Source organism: Numida meleagris, chromosome 5 (assembly GCF_002078875.1).
Source record: "Numida meleagris isolate 19003 breed g44 Domestic line chromosome 5, NumMel1.0, whole genome shotgun sequence".
NCBI lineage: Eukaryota > Metazoa > Chordata > Aves > Galliformes > Numididae > Numida > Numida meleagris.
Genome location: NC_034413.1, coordinates 24,251,297 through 24,273,388, shown reverse-complemented (window position 1 = coordinate 24,273,388; position 22,092 = coordinate 24,251,297). Strand labels below are relative to the sequence as shown.

The window sequence follows — 22,092 nt, the reverse complement described above, 5'->3', positions numbered from 1 at the left end:
TTGCAGTAGAGCAGGCATTGGCAGACTATGAGATGCATGTACAAAATCCAGTAATATTCAGTAGCAAAAAAAAACCTGAGAAGATCCCATGCTTAAAACTACTCCTGTTACTACCATTGTACCGCAAGTACCTTACTATGACTTAACATAGCACACAGTCCATCCTAGTATTTCTGGCTTTTGTAACTGAGCACAAATGTGCTCTTTGTGAGCTAATATGCCATAGCACTTTCTCACACTAACAGTTACTGCACAGAGCAGAACTAATGATGCAGAAGAGACAAGTAGTAGTGCAGGCTGAAACAATTCCAGAAAGTTCACAAATCCTCAGTCATTTGGACTATTTACGTCTATACCCAGCAATGCCATAAGCAATTTCTGATAGTTGTGACTTCTCTTCATTCTAATACATTCACTTCCACATTTTGAGATAATGAATGGATAAAAAGTTTTCCAAAGTTGTTCCTATCGATTCTCTTCCAGCAACAATGCCACAGACCATTTTTGATTGCACAGACAGACATTAGACACTGTTTTCCTTTCCCATTTCAGCCTTTTAGAAAAAGTACAATCACTCAATGGAAAAAGAGCAGAACGATCTGGCTATCAGCATCAACAATCTGCAGTGTACAAAACATGGAAACTCAGCTGGATTCTGATCACAGAATCATTGCTGATCAGCAGCAATGCTTAACACCTCCATACAACCTTAGTATTCATGCCAGTGTGTGCCACACGAGAGACATTTTTGATGCTTACTCTTGTGCCTGTAGAGCTAGGACAGCAGTAGCAGCTGAAGTTTTAAGGGCCAGAGCCTCAACAGAAGTTCCCATATGCATCTCCCTGAAACTCACCATGTCTATATACTTAATCCTTTCCTCACTGGTACCTTACTTTGTTAGGACCTACCACCAAGGTATCTTGAAGTAACACAACTTCTACTTACATTTAAAGTTTCATACCTTGTCTGGATAGATACTCACTTGATATGCAAAAATGAGCTGGTTGAACTTCCCAGTGCACGTACTATTACTTGAATTTGATATATCAGCCGGTAATAGTAATAATAATATTATCGTAAAACAACTTATTTCAAATAAACAGCTTTAAACAATTTCTAAAATGCAGATATTCCATTTATTATACAGAGAATATCAACTGCAAGAAGCCTTGCAATGCGTTCTCTCCACTCTAAGTACAATACAGTACACTGTTCTCCACAATAAGTTACATAAAGGCAAATGTTATGTACATATAAAAGGATCAGTGCCCAGAACTATTTGCAGAGCATCTGCTATTCAGAAAACTCATCCATTCAAATATTTAATTGCTTTCAAAATTCTTGAAGCAAACTGAATTCAATCAAATTCATTAACAGAACTTAATTACCTGGTTTGAGAAGAGTTTTCACCTAATTTATAAATTCAGTGGAGACCAAGCAAATGTTTTAACCACTGAATTAGTATCTCAGCACTAATTTTGATAACAAATATATTAAAAAATGAGGCATGCCATATGGTAGCGTAAGACAACATGGAGAAAAGTGACCTGCCTGCATTTCAACTGTTTATACATCCCAGAATACCTGAAAGGGAAGTAGTAAAGTAGTAGTGTCATTGTACAAGACACTCATGAGACCACAGCATAATTCTGTTCATGCATGCTTGACCCTTTCCATTCCCCTCCAAAAAAAAAATTAAAAAGAAAAGAAAACAACACCCTCCCACACCTTCAATTGAAAAAGAATAAGGCTACTTAGGATAATCAGTAGAATGGAAAGTATCCTATGAAACTGCACTTAATTTTCCAGTCAGAGAAACAGCTTAAGAGTATATGACTGCCTTCTGAAAACGTGTCAGGAAAATGTCAGAGGGAGAGAAAGAAGGGGACAATATTGGCATAACAGCAAATAGGTCTCTAATAAATTTACATGGCAATGAAATGATGGTTCCTCAGCTTAAAGACTGAAATGAGGAAGCAGGGCTGTTGAATAAGGAATGGGGCAAAAAATCTTTAAAATATACATTTCATAGCATAGTTCAGTTAACAGAAGGGATTCTATGATGTAGTACTACAGTGGGAAAAGACTACAACCAGAAATGCACAACTGGAACATTCCCAACTTCTTTGATCCATCAACAACGTAAGGTGGTGGAGTCTTCTGCAGTGCGAAATTCCATTAAACATGAAAATTCCACTTAAAAAGACGTTAATTTTCCTGCCCTTTCAAGTGAAGTATATTGTATCGAACAACATGAACATTTGTTAATACAGCAAATGCAGTATACTGGTATTGATGTAAAATCAACAACTGGAACAGTTAGCATACCAATTAGAATACTCTGTATTATCTTTTATAGTGAGATTCTTTTTCACATCTCTTGTTTCTACAATGGAGTGCAAGTATAGTATCTTTCTAAAGTCACAGTGCAGTGAGCCGTAGACTGAAAATACTCAGATAACACAAAAGATTTAATTCTTAAAGTAACACAAATATAAGCATCAAAATGTACCATGTGGAGAAGTGTTGAGTTGTATGTTCCACAGATTTTTCCAGTTGATACCAAAGACGTTTTCTCTGAACTACATATGCTTTCCAATTTCTTATTTGAGGTGTTTGAACTTAGATATGTAGGAAATAGTATCAGTCCAATAATTACTCAGAAAACAAATACAAGAACCAAAAAAAAACCTAAACTCTTCTTCACTGAAAAAGAGAGGCACTGCATTTTTAAGCTGAATTAAGGCTGTAAAATGATGCTGGTTCATTGTGAATTTGAAGTCACCAGTTTCACTCTGCTACGGGGCTCCATTCAACCAACTGCTTCGCTGTTAGTCCTGTAAGCCTGCTTACGGAGGTGAGTCTCAATCTCCTCCCTGAAGACCAGCATCCCAAGGTGCGAGTGAGAGGCTTCATTCATGGCTTTGGACTGGATACACATGCGATACTGCTCTGGAGTGAGTTCATCTGCACAATGTTTCTCATGCCAGAGGTGAAAGAGACCAGGGACCGGTGTTCTGATCACAATAAGGTCACCATGCAAGTACTTTCTGTAAAGGTGAACATCCTCACCACCCCAACCTTTCACTTCCAAGTCAAAACCCCCTATAAAAACAGTATCAGAAAACGTTATTTTGCTATACAAACTACCTCCAAGGTAAAAAGAGCAACACTCCTCACATAACTTATTACGCAATCTTACACAACATGCCAGAAATTCTGGAGCCATTAACTGTAACCAGTCCATGACAAAGCATGCCAAATTGAGGGCAAGACGCTTCAAACATACCACATCTTTTGTAGTGGTACTGCCCAGGACATAGATCATGCATTGCTGACTTCAGAGAGTCTCTTACAAGAGAGCACCCAAATCACATTAGCCATGACACTCCATGTGACAGCTGCAGAAAATTGTAGGCAAACCATGCTAGGCATGCTTTTTTTTGTTATTTTTAGTAATCATAATGGATTTTAGCAGCTGGAAATTGAGGCAGTCAGTCACCACATGAAAGGCTCTCTCTAAAAATGCCAGCAATTACTCCATAGGTCACAACTTAAAATGTTGGATTAAGAAAACAAATCTATTCCACCTTTTTAAGGTTTCTCTTGCCTTTCCAGGACCATAATGAAAATCAGTTCAGACTTCCACAAATTCTAAGCTCTAAAATTATGAAATCTTCATTTAGCATATAGCTTACACACAGCACACCTGTTATTAGAAATCAGCCTGCATGCAAGTCATTATATAGCACATAGGTTTATATCATTATACCTTCTAGCAGATTGTCTTCAAGAGCCCTCCAAATTTGTCGGGCTATTCTCAGTTTTAATAGCATGCCACAAGAGGGTGCCAAAGCATATTTGTAGTCTTGAACAACAATATTCAACTAATCAAGCTTATTTAAAAGAAAGAATTTTAATGTTTTTCTGTGTTAGAGGTTTGAGAGACGTGTTTCTTAAACTGTGATTTTGATCCAGACAGTCATGCAGTACAAAAAAGTGTCAGACTGAGTGAAACACTGTTGATATTAACAAATATCGTAGCTTCTAACACACACATCAGATGGAACAAAAAAATCTATAAAAATCTGACTTCTGCCTAACTTGATAGTCAGCAGACTGGAGTATTGGATTTGGGAAAGATAAAGATATCTGTTGTTAGACAAAAACAGGATCAGCTTTTGAACACTTCCCCCCCAACTTTTCTTACCAACAGTTAGAAAGTCTGTCCGGTACTGACAAGTCATCCCAAAGCCAAAGTCTCGCCAGAAACCAGAATCCTTCTTGTGTACCTGCAATTTTAACACAATAGCTTTTTGAAATGCAAGATACACCAAAGGACGTACACTACACCTGGTTTAGTAGAACCCTAAATTCTTCTGATCGTTTGCTCAGTGCAGGATACAGCATATAATGCTTCTAGTACTTCCGTCTTATCACATATTGTGCACATGTGGCTTTTCTAATTACTATACCTCTTCCCATCTGATTCCAAGTACTTAATCCTTTGCAGTTTCCACTTGTACTTTTCAGTGACACCACATCTGTTTTCTATACATATGGTCAGATCAAGCAGTAAATTTTTGGTAGGCTATTGCCAAATCATCTTTTCCTGGGACTCCAATTCCTATTCAGTTTCTAGCGCTACATTTACCTCTTCTAATACAATTAGAAAAGTAAGATTATGAATTCAGTAGCCGTAAAGTTTTGGATTTGAATAAGCAAGTAATACAGCTTTCAGGCAAGAAATTTACTTTCAGCTGCAACTACCAGAGGCCAAAAGCTTCCCTTCTACTTTCTAAAGCATTCCAGAAAGCTCTTACCTTCCCAGGACACTGGGGAGGACTAATTATGTTCAGTAAAACTGTGCTGCTCTTCGCTTTCCCTCTCTGAATCTTTTCTATCCCAAAAGTCCCAGCTGCTAAACCCCAATATCCTCTCTTGTGTATCCTCTTTAAAGAGTGTAAGGATGGACATTTTCTACAGCCATTCCACTGTTAGGCAACAAAGACTCAGACATACAACACCCACACACATTATTCTTAAACCTATTCTATTGGATATTTGTGGGCTTTATTTGTGTATAACTTTGACTACCAGATCCCTAGAAATAGAGTTTCTCATTCCAAAAGCAAAATGAAATTAGTGGTATAACATCTAATGATTCCGGTAGAATTGGATAGCAACAGAAAGGAAACAATCTGCAGAGAATACAGCTCCATACAGCGTGAAAAGAAGCCACCGACACCTTTGCTACCTTGAGTTACATGGCACACTTCCTGAACCACCATACTGTAGTTAGCTAAGAAGCGAAAGAAGCGTATAAAGCAGTATTTGTAGTTTTCTCCTTTCAGTTATCCTATTTGCTAGAGCACAGGATGCAAGTTGCTGCCATGTTACACCCCTATCCCCTAAAGTATTGACTTTCAAACCCAGTGTTAAGAAGCAGGTCAAGAGCTACCAATTTCACTTGATTAGTTACACATTTTTAAGATTTAAATAGAACTCCAAGCTCATTTAAGAATGAGTTTTGTACTGTTTGATAAGTTTATCTTCCAAAATGCTTTGCCCATAGTGGAGAAAGGTGTTTATATATACTCCGCTCAGTTAAAAGATAGCCCAAACAGACCATTAAGTTACATTTAGTTCTATTTTAATACAAAGCACAATTGATCCCATTCAGAATAAATCATGCTACTTACCAACTGTTGTTCCACAGGGGGTGGTATATCTTGGTTAGCATAGACAATAGCAGGATTATAGAGGCTGAATACCACAGGATAAAAAACCTTTTTTCCTAAAAGTCAAAAGGTAACTGTTACTCACTGTGAGCAACCTTTCTGAAGGCAAGAAAAAAAATGGGAAAATTTGTTATTATCCATCACATGAAAACAAATAAATCTAAGGTCTAACAGCTAGGATTTTCCATTCAGGTAGTCTATAGCATCTTGAGGGCAAGAGGTGGGGGGTTGGGTAGGAAAATATGTATGCATCTATACTTAGATGTACATCTTTATATACAGCTATATATAATCTCCACATAATGACTGTATATGTATACATCAACATTACAATAGAAGGCAGTGAAAAAACTGCAACAATGGTAAGCAATAAATCTACAAAAATTGTGAAGCCCAAATAGCACACTGCATTTGCAAAGAGGCAAGGTCATAAAACGCAGGGTATGCAAAGAAAGGCATATTACTTCCAGGATGCTCTCTGTAAGAACATTTACCATTTTGAATATCTTGATTACACTATGACAGCAGTTCTGTGCCTATTCCCGAAGCCTGATAATGTTCTTCAAAAATCTCTTGCTAAGCCAGTAGCGTAAAGGTAACAGTGACAACCCACAAGAATTCTCAGAACCCTGATTTGAGTATGAGCTCTGAATACGGACAAAATGTTTTAAGATCTCACTTGAAGCAAAGGTGACAAACCTGTCAGCATGAATTGGTAAACAGTCTCTCAAAATCCCTTCCATGAGAAAGCTCCCAAGACATTCCCAAATTTTTCCAATTACATATGCAAATCACTTCATCAAGTACAGAGACAGGAATGAGAGAAAGAACAATAATTTGAACCTAAAGATCTGCCTTACAGCAGTCTCTTGTATGTGCGTTATGCGACAAATATATCAATTCACTCCAAACTGACATTTGGAGAAAGTTTTCTGGCTGCAAGAAATGTAGAATAAGATTACACTTTAAGAAACAAAACAAATATTTGACACTAGAAGGCCTTAACTAGCATGCTTGTCAACTCAAGAAAGCTTTATCCATCTTTGCAAAAGCTTGTAGAATAAGCCTCATAAAGTTGGGTAAAGCAGTCAGAAGAATTCAGAACTTCAGAGGTAAATGCAGAACCCTAGCTCAGTTCCTGTAAGGAGCACATTATTTAGCTCTACTGAAAACCACCCATGATGCGTCTCAGCAATACAACAGAAAGTGTGAGAAGAAATAAACTTCTTAGAGAATTTGGTTCAGCAAAAGAAATCACTTTTCACAATAAGCCCTGCATTGCATTTTGTTACACAAGACTACATGCAATCTGATTGTTAAAACAATTGTCCAGCTTTCTTTTAGATTGCCAAATCTTAAAAGAATGTGAAAACTGTACTCACTGTACAAAAAAGTACAATGTGTTCTTAAGACAAGCTACCCAAAGGCAAAAGTTATTTCTCAGTCTAAATATGCACGGAATCAAAGGGGTAGGAGGGAACCTCGAAGATCATTGAGGGCAACCCACTGCTAAAGCAGGTTCCCTGCATTAGGTCACACAGGAAGGTGCTCAGATGGCTCTTGAATATCTCCAGAGAAGGAGACTCTACAACCTCTCTGGGCAACCTGTCCCAGTGTTCCATCACCCTCAACGTAAAGAAGTTCTTCCTCAAATACTGTATTATATATGCTATTGTCTTTTGTGCAGAGTATCTTTTATTTTCCTTGGTGCACAGGATTAATAAGGTCCATCATTCAGGTTCGTCTTCTGTACATGCAATTCAGATCAGTTGAAGCTAATCAAGACGACTTAGTTTCGGCTACTTAAAGGAACGTACCAGGCTCAGCATTTAAGCGACAACTGTTGAGGAACTCGGCTGTGAAATAAACATCAACATCACAGAAGAACATCAGGACCTCGCCCTTTTCCCAGGCTCTTGCACCCATGTCAAGTCCCCGGCCACGGTTAAATTCCTCATTCAAAGAGACGAGAGTATAATTGTGGAAGTTAGTTTCTCTAGAAGGAAAATAAAGCCAAACCCAAAATAAATCCTAATGTGGGGCAGAAGAGGCTATTTATACTTTTTCAGCATTTTACAGTAATGTTGCTCCAGAAGCTTTTTTAAAATCCAATTACATCATCCGGATGAGAAAAAATATCAGTTCCCACTTAGCTGTGTGTTTCAAGTAGCAGACTTTACACAGTGCAAAAAGTCTTATTCTGTAACTTCACTTCGCAATAAATCATTCAAACAGATTTAAAAGGCCTTCAGGCAACTGATATTATTTTAAATTCATAAGACAATAGCTCTGTCTGTTCCTCTAACATCTTCACCAAGTCTGAGAGGAGGACAAGTAGAAAGCCTAGCACCACCAAACTCATGTGGCAAAAGGTCATCTATATATTGATGCCACCATGACCCAGTCAATTTGCTTTTCATCACTGTTTCGGACCAGCAGTACGCACGCTTGAGCTCTCTGTATGCGAGTGAAAGAATAGCAATGAGAGGTTGGAAATACATCTGAGGAACGAATACTTTCAGGCAAAGTGTGTCTGATTCAGAGGAAAATTCCTGAAGAGAACAGAGTGAATATACTCAACGGTAATTCCACTGAAAAGATATCAGATAATGATTTTGTGAGTTTGCCACTCTGAGCGTGACTGGTTGTTGTTAGAGGAACAGCAAGTCTCATAGGGAACACAGCAGGTGGCAGAAAGTGCCCCAGAAACAGAAGAAGCCAGCACAAAGACAGGCTGTGTGTCACGCAGGCTTTACGGGAGTAAGACAGAAGCATTCCTTGCTTCCTAGAAGATTCCCATGCATGCCAGATCAACTGACCATGATATTTTAAGCCAGCAACAACGCTGTCTATGCCCATTCTAAGTTCACAAATGTTATGGGCTCATAACATTTATCATAGGCTCAGGATTGAGAAGAGCTCAGGCAGAGCAGGAGCTCCTTAGATACCATAGACACTACTGACCAACCTAAAGGTAAGGCAGGTCTGTTGTTTCACTGAGCAAACTTGTTCTTGGAACCGGAAGAGTAACATTTACCAATTTTATAATAAGCTAGCGTAATGCTATTTGCTCTGACAGTCACGATGAAATACTTCATTTAGAGTTGTTTTACAGCAGAGGGAAATGGACTCACTACATATTACCTAGAGGACAGAGGGCAAAGCTCAACTCCTCAGACAGACTCAGTAGCTGACCAGCCTGCCCTGAATACAGAAGCCAATCATTTTTCTTCCTTATCATTAAATAAAAATGAATTTTCCAATGAAACAACTATCCAGACATACATTCCACTTCAGAAGAATTTCAATTCTTATGAGTCTGTTAGTATGACTGAATATTCACAGCAAGATTCAGCCCTGCAGTTTTTCAGACTGTCAGACTGAAACCTCAAAGCCACTGCTGTTAATCTTGATTTGTTAAGCTCGATATTTAGTAAGTCTTCAGGAGACTTTCGCAACTTAAGCTGTAAAATGTCAACCAAAATCAAGTTATTTTCCTACTAGCCCATAGCAAGATTCTTCTTTGTATTGTTTCAATACAAACTTTTTAAATGTTTTTGTTTATAAAGATTGACACACTTACCTAGATACAGACTCTAGAATGGATTTTACTTCTGATAGACCATCTTGTCCAAAATACACCACAGTGAGGTGGATACGCTTATCCTGATGAATGCACACATCTCTAGAAGCATGAAGATAAGCTGATATTAATTACTGCTAACAATGTTACAGATGCCTCAGATACTTTATAACTATTGCGTTTAAATGTATTCGCAGATTTAAGTATTCTGGTCAGACTGAATAAAATGAAGTTTTCCCACTTCTCCCATTTTTATGTTTGAACCAGAAAGCTCCAATACAACTTATCTTACACACAGGAGCTCAAAAGCTGATGTAAATAGAAAGATGTTCAACATCACGCGTGCCCAGGCTCACAACAGCCCTGTCATGTGCTCTAAAAAGAGTTTGGTGGTGCTTGTGAATTTCTCAGTTCCTTTTGGTTCTTTCCATTTTCTCCATACAATAGGATGAAATTACAAACATCCCCAGGCAGTTGCACGCAATGTTGGAATCATTACTTTTGTCACAAATCTATCAGAATAGAAATTTCATTCTGAAAACAAAATACTCAAAGTCAGCAACATAGCTCACTATGTAATCTCATGCACCTACCTAAAGTTTTGCATAAATTGTGCAAATGCCTCAGTTCTTCCAGCAAGAGGAACAATAATGTTAATGATTGATCTAGAAATATCGACAGTCTCACTCTTCACTTTCATGAGGGGTCCAAATGGTCGGAACAATGTGACATGTCTGTATTCCATGCCATCCATCTTCTTATAAAACAGCTCATATTGTGTCCCCTTATCTCTTTCTGTACGATAGTAACCTGAAGAATAAGTCACACAAGTAATTTATAAAGTCAAAAGATCCCAGCAACTGTATTTTCAGAAACACTTTTCTCCTGAGAACTAAAAAGTGTCAAGCAAAGCTGTTAAGTGGTTGTTTTTTTTTTTTGCTTGTATTAGCAAGCTCAAGTCAAGCTCAGTCTCCTACCTTCTTATAAATGATCTCAAAAACAATCACAAATTATCTCCAGCTCCCTCTGCTTCTTAGAGAAGAAAAGAAGTTCTATGGTCCCACAAACTTTTCAAACATAAATAGAGTTGGGTCTTCCCAACCAAAAAGGAATTCAGTTATTTGCTATCAAAAAGGATGGCTGAAATCTAATATTGCCTGTTCTCAAACTGTTTGGCAAAGATCTTCCCCTGAGCTAGCTCACAGCAATAGCTGAGATCATCTGGCCAGCAATAAACACAACACAAGCTGTGAGCAGCGCAGATGACAATAACTTGCTTCAAAAAGCCTGTTAAGTCTGAAATGTGCTACCTAAAAAAAATTCATATAATAAATGCTGGAATGCTTTAATATTTTTGCTGCTGACCATTAGCTACAGTGTTTTCTATCCCATTAACAGGAACAGTAGCATTTTACCATAGACATGGTCATCTAGGGACATAGGCAGAAGTAGTTTCCTATAAAGCTAACAACACTATTTGATAATACAAGTCCTCTGTAACTAGGATTACCTACTTCAATATTTTTAATTATTTTACTGTAAGACTCCTAATGCACATCAGAGAATCTACCCCATTCAGAACAAGTATTTCAGTTAGCTGACTGCTTTCATTTAAGGAAAATCAACGAAGTAAGCTGCACCGAACAGCCTCTCCAATTCTATACCATGAAAAAGGCCAAGACTCATCCGAAGACTTGGCTGTGCTGTGCTCTGCATTGCTAATCCTGTATTGATACTACCTCATGTTAACCTCAGAACATGAAGTAATGACAGGAAAGATCCACCAGTAGTATTACTCTGTGTCCGTCCCACCTCAGTACTCCTCTCTCCCTTCAGGAAAATAAGGGCACTGTAGTGAAGAAGCAATCTAGACTATGAACCAAACAGCTTCCACTTAAGCTGGCCACACAGACCCCATTGTGCTAGTTACGAATCATGGTATATCTCAAGTAGGAAGGGACCCATGAGGATCAATGAGTCTAACTCCTGACTTCCTGCAGGGCAACTTCAGGGTTAAGCCATATACCTAAGAGCGTTGTTCAAATACTTCTTGAGCATGTCAGGGGCCATGACCACTGCCCTCTGGTGAACAATCTTTTCCTAACCCTCCACCTGTCCCTCCCATGATGCAGCTCCATGCCGTTCCCTCGGGCCCTGTCGCTGTCACCAGAGAGCAGAGGCTCCCAGAGAGGAGCTGGGGGCTGCCATGAGGGCTTCCTTCAGCCTCCTCTGCTCCAGGTTGAGCACATCCAGGGACTGAGCTGCTCCTCATACATCTTGCCCCACAGATCCTTCACCATCTTGGCAGCCATCCTTTGAAATAAGTCTAGTATTTTCATATTCTTCTTTCACTGTAAAGCCCAGAACTGCACACAGGAACACGTATACCATCTTATCCCAAGATACTTCCCTTCTGGATCCCAGATTCCCAATAGCTCAGCCTCCTATGTAGTTGCCCAGAGTGCTTTCCCTAAACTTTCCCCCATGATCCCTCAGTTTCATTCCCCATTTTTCCTTCTTGTTGCCCTTGTTTTATATCTGCCCAACAGCCTCTTTTATAGCAAACTCCCATTCAGTCTTTAACTCTTTGAAACCTGTTTGTTGCAGGCACACATGAGCACTGGCAGAACTCACAGGAAACACCATTGCTGCCTCAGAAGGGCTGTGGGAGACATGGTATAGCAGAGCAAACTGGTGTTGTGACTGCAAGTAAATGGTAACTGACCCTAACTTTTCAAGCATTTTTTACTCTTTGAACAAAGTTGTGCAAGACACACCAATCCACTTATTTTCCTTTGTTAACACAGAGCTATGTAAAATAGGCACATTTTAACGCTTAGTTTGAAACTGATGTGCTTTTCCAAACTAGAAGTAACAAAAAGGCTGTTTCACTGTAACAGAGAAAATCCAGTGTTGACTGTTAGAAGCAGAGAGATCATAAATCCCTCACAGTTTTTCACTCCAGCCCTCTGCTGACTAATCAAGCACTGGAGCCTGAAAAGAGCTTCTTGGCTATGGGAGCAGTTGATGCACCAGTATTTTCACAACATGTTCTCACGCGATAAGCAGCACATATGTTATACCAGTATTCCTGTATATATTAGAATTCAGTACTGAATATTATGTTCCTTTTTTCCAGCATCCAATAGCTACATAAAGATGAAAATTATGCTAAAACAGGTAAGTGAAATTTCTAAAAAGCACAGTCGTCAGTACCTTATCAAATCAAAGGATAAACTTACACCACAGTCTAACAGAGTATAACTGAGGTCTGGTAGAGGGCAGAATTAAAAAATCCATATTAAAATAATTTCAGAGTTACACCAGTATTTTCCAAACTCAATTTCACATATTGCCTTGTCAGCACTCAACTGGTGGAATACAGAATTCCAAATATTTGCATCTCAACATCTTATCAATTCCACAACTGTTTTTAATAGCAAGTATATCCTTCAAGAGTTACTCCCCTTGCTAAGAGTGAGCCTTCTTAGGTAATCTACTAATTTGAATACTTTTATGAGATTAAAGCTTCCATGCACAGAAATCAGAATTGAGAACAGACAGAAAAAGAACCAACAGCTGTTCTACTAGTTAGTATTTTCAGTTTAACACCCAGGACTGACTTGTTATGTAACAAAAACTATCTCACCTTCCAACTAGCATATTCTGGCTGCCATCCAAGATAGAGCTCTATAGGGAAAGAAGTAAAAAGCAGCAGAAATAATTTAACAGTTGTTATTCCTGGTCCAAGAAGCTTTACTCACTTTGCAGAGTTCTGTTTCTTACCAAACAAACTGGATCTTAAGCTTTGCATCACCACTCAAGATTTAAATACCACAGACTTCTGAAGAAAGTGGATGGATAAGTAATATTATGTTCTTCCTCTCTTACTCATCTCCTGTTCTCAGTATTATTGAAACATGGATCTCAAGTTTCCTAATTTTAATCAACTACTACCCTAGAAAGCCCAAATCAGCAATTATGTTCGTTGTTTGTAGTTGCACGTACTTTCATTTGTGAAAATACATAAAACTGAAACTTAAGCCCCTCTAGGAGTGTTCATCATGCAAAGGGAATAACGTATTTCTAGGCCAGATCTTTTTCTGTTAATATGAGAATTCTATCACAGCAAAAAGGGTAAAAACAAAACAAAGCTCTATAGATGTAAGAAATTCGCTATTTTACTGTTCAAAAGAAGTCAGCTGAGCTTCACACAGAAGTAATTTTGTAATTTTCAGAAAGTAGCTTTAAAGTTGCAATGCATTAATTCAATTTTTTTAAATTATTTTGAACTTAACATTATTGCTTTAAGTCTGCCAACAGTCACAGTGTAGTTGTAGTAATTTTGCCTGAGCACATAGAGGAAAAACGGCAATAGGAAAGCTGCCACCTTTGTTACAGAAAGCAACTCCAATGTAAGTGAATCCTGAAATATATTAAGAAAAACATCTGGATCATTCTTTTAAACAAAGACAGTGATACTCCACTGACTGGGCCTCAAAGACTATAGAAGTGAAGAAGAAAAACAGCTACATACATAGTAATGATGGTGAGATACTGTTAGGCAGTATCACCCTGATGCATCAGGGTGATGGATATTTACAGGAACCGTTATGTCTTTTTCAGTAGACAGAATCTGCAATAAAGTTTGAACCAAACAGTTTATTATAGCTTAAGGGAGCAGAGTTTTCCAAAAGGGAAGGGACCAACTTTCCACCTGGACTTCTATCAAGACACTGACGAGTGAGGTAACACATAAGATCCCCAGTCAGAGAGCCACAGCATGAGACACCTACAGTGTGAAGATCCACTATCAACTGGGTCCATTTCTTAGCTCTAAGTTTGAAACAACAACAACAGAAAACAGTTAATAAGTCTTTTTTTTTTTGCTTGCCTAGTATCTAAATTAGCCAGTTGTTTTTTTTCACATACACAAACACACAACACCCACATATCCCACAACTTCTGTCCGACGGACAAGACAGGAGAATACATCACTATAACTAGCTGCTCATACATCCACATGAGCTATAGCATAAAGATATTTCATTTAAGTACAGGAACTGTAGAAAACATATGCAGTAACCTATGCTTTAGGGAACTGCCTTTAAAACAAAAATAAATTAGTTTCATTTCCAAGAACAACTATAAATATACTGTTGCAAACAGAAGTAGAGGTATGAAGTATGTGCTATGTGTATGTATGAAGTAAGGTGCTAGATCTGCTTCCTTGGGCATCTGCAGCCATTGAAGTCAATACACTAACAGAAGTGAGTATCTACTTCAGTATAGGTAAAAAAAAGTCCTCTAGAGCATAAGCAGTATGTGAAACAAAGAAAAAAGCAGTTGCACACTTAAAAATAAAATACTAAGACACTGCAAGAATGACCACCTCCAGATAAAATACAGTTTTAAGTGAAAACCCTAATAAGGGCTTAATGCTGCACTGGCTATATTATACTGACACAATGAACTGGATTCTATATCCAGGCCCACTTTCCTGAAGGAAGAGTCTTGCATTAAACTTTAAATACAGTAGTGTTAAAAGCAGACTTTTTTTGAGCTATAGACCAACTAGCTAAACTAGCCAACTAGCTGGTTCAACTTCAACTGAAACAACTAATTATTTCAAGGCCAGCTGTACCCTTCTCCAACATGTGGCTGCCTAGTAGTACAGACATCAGTACTGTTGAGAACCAAAATCCCTTCTATAGTAATGCTCTCATTTATAGTATGGTCTAATTTTTTTTTCTGTTATGGAAGCATGAACTGTATCTAGTACTGTAAATACAAGAACGCAGGTACTAGGGCAGTTTTTGATAATACTCATCTTCACCAGCATTACATTGTACCTTGAAAGCCAAGCTTTACAGAAACTCTATGTAATGCATTTTTTTAGCATGCCAGTAAGTGTTGAAAGTATAACTGTTGCATTTGTTTCCATATGTTCTGTAATTAAATTCACAACTGTTGAAAGAACAGATGAGAGAACAAGAAAACTGAAACAAGTATTCATATTAACAGTTCCATGTTTCCGTGTAACCTGCTTACATGCTTTTCCAGTAAGCCTGGTTCAAGGTCACACATCTTAGTAGACCTCATGACTAGTACACCGTGAAGGGTCTCTTCAGATGACATGATCAAAACATATCAGTCTGCCAACACACTCTCCTCAGCATGAGTATGCCAACTCTGTGAGTCAGAAGCCTGACTATTAACTGAAGGTGGTGTAGAGATGAGTGAAGAAAATACCCTGCACATTCATAGCCAAGTAGCTCAACTACGCTGGAAAAGGAATCAGTTTCTCCCTCCCACCGCAATCAGTTTCTCTAGAAATCTTTCAATTACTTAAAAGCAATAGCAGTTGCAACGAAGACACTAAAATCAGTTATGAATGCCTCAATAATTTAAGCAGATACAGCTTTCCCTGTACACTCCCTGTGGAACCCCTCTTCAGAAATGGTTATCTGGCTTCATATTCAGAACACAACATAATTAAGCACTAATATTCTCTGTTGGAAATACAAGTTATTACTGTTTAATTACTGTTTAAGACTATTTTTGACTAGGTAAAAAAACCCTAGAAAAACAAACATCATTAAATGCCTGTGGTGACATTTCATTAACTGGCTGGATATCATCTAACAGACATACCTTCTACAAAGTCATTTTCGCTATACAGCTGCCTCTCTCCTACTCCATCATCATCATCTTGACCATCTTCTTCATCTGGATTATTGATAACTTCTAGGCCAGCCTCAATAACTTCCACCAACTCATCTCGTTTGTCCTTTCTTACAGGTTTCTCTTCTGGATGTCGAGTGAGCCCCATCTCCAGCTGGAATACTTTCATGGACGTAAAGCTTTCAAAAGGAACGACACCATATTCACTGGGCAGTTTCGCCCCCATGCTCACTTCAGCTTTGTCAATCTGGGAATGAAGAAACTCTAGGAGATCATTTGATGCTTGTTCTTTGGTGCCCTGGTAGTTCACGCCATTGACCTTGGGGCTCTTTTTATCCTGCAGAGTTTTCAGTTTATCACTCATTTCCTGCAGCTCTTGCTTTAACTGGGCAATTTGACGTTTCAGACTAGTAGCTCTGTTTTGATAATGCTCTTCTTGTTCCTGCAAGAGAGCTTGATAGTACTCTTTACCCATGTTTTCACCTATAATGCCAGGTAAAGATCCATTACTATCTGTTTGTGGGGCACACTCAAGCAAATACATGAGCAAGACTAAACTGAATAGAAAAGCAATGCCCACTAACAGCCAGCGAGTCCTGGCTTGAATTACTAAGCCTCTTCTGGGCATTCTCATATTATTTCCGTCTCCAAACAAAAATGATAACTTAGTTGCTCACACCTTCTGGGGAACATCACCCCAGAGTTCAGTTCTTAGGAACTGGAAGAAAGTATGACCTTAATTATTACTGCAAGCTTTGGTAATGCAGCACATGACCAATTTTCAATCTTTTCCCTAATCAAGTGTCATCGCAGAGCCATAAATCAGAAGTTCCTGCATCATCCATGACCATCAACCGCACATTTAGCTGCCTCCATACAACTAGTTTAGGATTTCTTATCCCAGACAAAAAAAATTGCAAAAGGGAAACAAGAAGGAAGACACCAGCAAGGAATCATATTTCCATTTCCTAACAGAAATGATTAGAGTTTTTAGTCTACTTGAAATTCAGCGAGGAAAGTCTGCATAAGATATTTTATAAGCTTTGAATCTAAAGCATTTCATTTTCCCACTGTGAAAGAAGTCTACAGGTCAGTAACAGTAATTGCCATTGGCTAGTCTGACATTTTCCTTTGGCAGTTGACTGTTTTATTCCACTTCTCTCTCCTCTCCTTGTAATCTGTGGTTTGAGTCAGCAAAATGAAGACAGAACCTAAAATTAAAAGAAAGATGCGTATTAGAACTACAAAGCAGACAGTCATTTCAAAAGCACATGAACAAACTGATAACATACAGATGTTAAGAACTGCAATAGGAAGGGGCAGGAAAATAGGTAAGCCAAAACATTATTTCTTTCCATTGCATCACCCAGTTATTCCCTTTGACACAGTGTTCATATTGCTATTTTCCAGAAAATCTAACGATGCAGATTTCTCACATATCCAGCTATGTGCTAGCTAAAACAGTATTCTCATCAAGTTTTTAACTCCTCCATTTCTTTTCTTCCTGCCGTGGGAAGGAGGAAACAAGAGAAAACATGCCCTTCCTACTCATCTAAAAAACTGAAAACCAAACCGAGAGCTATTTTGAAGCAGCAGCAGCAATTTGTATTTCCATTTGTTTTTACTTAAGTAAATATCTTTTTAGGGAGTCATTATTCACTCATGAATAAAGTACTGAGGACTTAAATATCAAAGTTCACAGAATCATAATTCCAGATTAAGGCAAATCCAACAGAATTTGGATTTCAAATATAGAATCCTAAGCGAAGAAAGGGAGCTTCAGACACTGAGTTCATTACCATTTCTACCATTCAGTTTAGGTAGGCAGAGCAAAGAGGCATTGACACTCCGAATCGGTCATCCCCTTACAGCAGGGAGAAAAGGCCCACAAAGAGGTCAGTTACACAAGAGGAGGATACCAAAAATGACAGTCAGCAAAACAGTTAATGGGCCTACTTCAGTGGAAGCATAAAGAGGCAAGAAAAGAGAAGGATACAGCAGAAATTAAGCTCCATGTATGTTAATCTACTTCCTAAAGGTAATAAAATACTTGGTTTAAAACTTGGTGGTAAAAAGTAGCTGAAGCTGATAAAAAATTATCCATGGAATCTATTTGCTCTGCATGCATTTTGACTGCGTTGCATAGTTGTCTGGGGGAAAATCTGGAGCTTGAGTAACCTCAGTGCAATTTCAATATACTGATGAAATAAAAATTGCACACTCCAATATTCCTTAGACATGGGTTGAGCAGACTGCTATCTGTCACTGCCACCAATAAGAAAGTCTGTATTCTACCATGCTTGAACATAAAAATAAAGCCACTGCCACAATGCGCGTCATGTGTTTATTATACCATGGACCATATCCCTACAACATTTTTGATGTGTCCTTGCAATATTTCTCCCTTCTACGTCAGCTTCCAGCACCAGGAAAACGTTTCAGTGAGTACCAGGTACTATGCATCAGTGGTATCACACTAATCAACATCATTTGCAAGCAAGCTTCAGTAACAAAGACTGAAAGATTAAATACATTTGTATACCACCAATGCTAGTGGTTGCCTTTCTTGCATTTCCAGGCATATCATACACATGAAATCTTGCAGGAGCTTCACACTTGCAGCCATTCAGATGGAGCCTACAGGACTGCTTGAAACCATTAAAATACTTCTGGTGTGAGAACCCCTGACTATGAACCAGTTTAAGTGTAAATAGATTGTTTACACAGAGATTCTGCATACAGCAGCTTAAAAGCAATAGCTATTTGAAATTGAAGCTTTCTGTACTTGTGTGAAGCTACTAGACACTTTGGTACAAAACAAATAACAGGCATGCCAGCTGAGCTCTAGAAGACATCTGAAGTCCAAATAAGTCGGAAGTTAGTCATTCCTCACTGAATGCATGTTACAGCACCAGATGCATCTTCAGACTGAAAACCATGGTCCAGATGTGGTGACTCAAAGCAGACAAGAAAAAACTACAGGCTAGAACTAGTTAACAGAAGCGATGCAACATCATCCCAAACATTCCTTCCTACAAAGTTGCCTGTATGATGTTTCTGCACATTTCCTCCTGCATTCTGGTTCTGTTAGAAAGCAAGAGGTGAAGCCACAACTACTAACATGAAGAACCACATATTTCTTTAAATTCACATAAACACTAGACTGTAGCAAAGCCTTACCACGTATAAGCCAAGACATCTTAGATCAGTCAAGGCATACTGAAAAAGCGGTCAGACTACCTGAACTGGGCAAAGCATAGACAAATACAGTTTCAACTATTTTTACTGTGCAGCCTTATTACTGCTGTCAAGAATAGCATTTTTTTTTGCATCATTGCATACACAAACACAGCTATTTTATCACCACAGCAATCAGCTTTTCAAATTATTAAGAGATGCTTTCAGCGCTGGGAACATGACAGGAAACAAGGCTAAGTGTTACAGCTCAGCAGAACATGAAGAGCACTTTGCACCTCTGCACATTTTTACAGTATAATTTAAGAAAAATGAAAGCAGATAACAGAAACCAGGGACTAATATTTTTAGTGAAGAGACTGCATTAATTGACTCAGGCTACCACTGTATATCTTAGTGATGGGCAGTGCAGGCAGCTGGAAACCACCCCCAAATTTGGCTCATCACAACCTCTCACTTAAGTCATGAAGCCTCCTATTCCATGGGCTGTTACTAAGTGATGCATAAAACCCCCTGAAGCTGTGGCGTTAGTGTATGAGGCCTTTATTCAGTTCTCTGACCTATCAATAAATTGCCTTGTGTTCAACTATGGTGGGTCACTAAGTTTCTTTAGGACGTATTCTTTTCTTAGAAGCAAGTGAAAACAGATTGCCTGATGTGGTGTCAGGAGGACAAAGTGCCCCCGGAGATTAAGACTCCCTCAGACAATAGCAAGGAGCCATGAACGAACTCTGTTCTTAATTAGTTTCTTCACTGCAGCCAAATGTACATCACTACAGTAGACTATGAAAAGACAGCATGCCAACACAGACACAAGCCATTTCCACTGCATCATCAATGCAAGAACAACAGATTACAAGTAATTGCAAGTTTTTGAGCCTTATCTACTGGGACTAGAGGTCTGTATTAGGGAGCACTGCCTTCAGGGGTACTTAAAGCAAAGAAACAATAAATCCATTTCTGCCAGGTACAGAAAGTGAACGCGTTGGGCTGCAGAGACCTCACTGATGCTTTTCCTTTGAGGCTCTAATTATGCCTCATTAGTTGAAACCCTTTTCTAGAGAGCTAGTGACAATCTTATTAAGACAGCCTTTTGCACAGAGACAGACCTTGCCTGTTTAATGCTGACAATTTTAGAGCAATGCTGTAAAGAACAGGCATTCTTCCCACTATTAATTCCATTGGACCTGTGAACACAAGGAATGTTTGTGCAACTGGTTATGTTAAATACTGAGATTTTAAATTGCACATGGAAATCTGAAGGTGTAAGTTAGTTTGCTATACTGGGGATTGAACCAGTCCAGACATCCTTATATTTTTTCAGTGTCACTTCTGCTGTCACTTTCTCTATCCTCTTTTCCACATACGTTGAGATAAAAGAAGCTTGAAGATGCCCTTGCAAATCAAATCATTTAATCAGAGGCCTGCCAATGAGATACCCTTGCTAATAAAAATCATTCACGCAGAGACTTGCGAATAAGATGCACTTGCTCACAAGTTGTTGTGCAAAAGCTTGCAAATTCCTTCCCACTCCATCTGTACACTCTCACCAAATACAGTTTTAGTTGCTAAGGTCTTCAGACAACTTAAACTTATGAACACTGGACTTAATGCAGGCCTAATAGGTCACATACATAGGTCACAAGGGGAACACGTATTAGGCAGACAGTGAAGTCTGTAACCTCTGAGTGCTGCAGCCAATGAGGAAAGGAGGAAGGGACAGCATGATTGGGAAGTTAGGATGAGGGGGAATCTGCAGAGTCTGATACTCTGAGAGACCCCAGAGGGGGATGTCCCAGTGGGCTATCCCTTTATTCAAATAAAGAAAGCCAGAAGGACTCTCCTCTCTTTTGGGGATAAAGATAATTGAGCAAGTCTATTGGAGCAAAATTTTCCCAACATATTTACCATCTAAATTTCTAACGTATTAGGCCTGGAACAACACAATTTTAAGAATTTCAGGAATTACTCCCAGTCTGCAGAAGATTATTACAAAAGAAAGCAGGCTGCAAAGCAAGCCTATAAATTAGCAAATGCATGCAACACCTTAAGTATCACAATAGAAAAGTTAATTCGGTATAATATGATGCATTCTAAAGTTCATAAAAAGAATAAAGTTACCTGAAAAAGTACTCAGGCAGTAGTTCCCATGATCAGTATTCCACTGTTTAAAGACCAAATTTTAATTGCAGATGCTGATATTTTGCTTCATTTCAATTTTTCAAAACAAAAATATTTGCAATGAGACCTCTGAGGCTTATACAATGCTGACGAACATTTGCTATTTTTCCAGAATCCACTGGTTGTTATTCTTTCTGCATTTCTCAGGCCTTATGTATATTCAACTATGGAAATGTTTGTTCCTTAAAAAGAGTTTGCTGATTCTCTAAGCACAAGGGAACAGAGCAGCACAGCAAAAGAAAATGCTTTTAAATTTGTTTTTATTGCATTAGCGCTTGGTTTTGGTTCCTCATTGCAGAGGATGAGTACTTCTTTCTAAACAGGGGAAAGATTCATGCTAAGAGCATAATGAATTAGCTCATTGCTTTAACTTCATGCTGGTCTGCACAGACATTCCTCTTTTTAACATGTTCTACTTCAGACATGTCCTCTTCATTCAGCATGCCCTAGATGGTCATAGTTTAACTGACTACGAAATTCCATCTGATTTTCATAGTTTTTTTTTACTTGTAATTTCACCCACAATGCCACAGACATTAACCCTTAAATCCCTCCACACATACACACACTTCCTTCCTTGGCAAGTTGTATAATGAAAGCTTCAGGTCCAACACCATCCCTTGCATACCTCCTTTTACACTGTCCTCAGCGAAAGCCTTCTCCCAGTATTGCTTGGGAGCACTGAGAAACAATGCACCAGCAGCAGT

At 38.6% G+C, this 22,092-nt stretch overlaps 1 protein-coding gene across 3 annotated transcripts in view; it reads right to left on the bottom strand.

The window, feature by feature from the left end:
* CSGALNACT2 (chondroitin sulfate N-acetylgalactosaminyltransferase 2) overlaps nucleotides 1,115–22,092 on the bottom strand; it is a 31,778-nt gene continuing 10,800 nt past the window's right edge. Inside the window, exons 2-8 of one of the 3 annotated variants that reach the window (XM_021400408.1) lie at nucleotides 15,980–17,220; nucleotides 9,919–10,135; nucleotides 9,326–9,427; nucleotides 7,560–7,738; nucleotides 5,704–5,798; nucleotides 4,212–4,293; nucleotides 1,115–3,106 (exon numbers count right to left, since the gene is read on the bottom strand). In XM_021400408.1, coding sequence (XP_021256083.1) covers nucleotides 2,814–3,106; nucleotides 4,212–4,293; nucleotides 5,704–5,798; nucleotides 7,560–7,738; nucleotides 9,326–9,427; nucleotides 9,919–10,135; nucleotides 15,980–16,643 — 1,632 coding nt within the window. In that variant the 5' untranslated portion in view covers nucleotides 16,644–17,220 and the 3' untranslated portion in view covers nucleotides 1,115–2,813. Of the gene's footprint in view, nucleotides 3,107–4,208; nucleotides 4,294–5,703; nucleotides 5,842–7,559; nucleotides 7,739–9,325; nucleotides 9,428–9,918; nucleotides 10,136–15,979; nucleotides 17,221–22,092 lie in introns of those variants that run through there. The other 2 variants (XR_002439899.1, XR_002439900.1) reach the window with 2 other exon arrangements.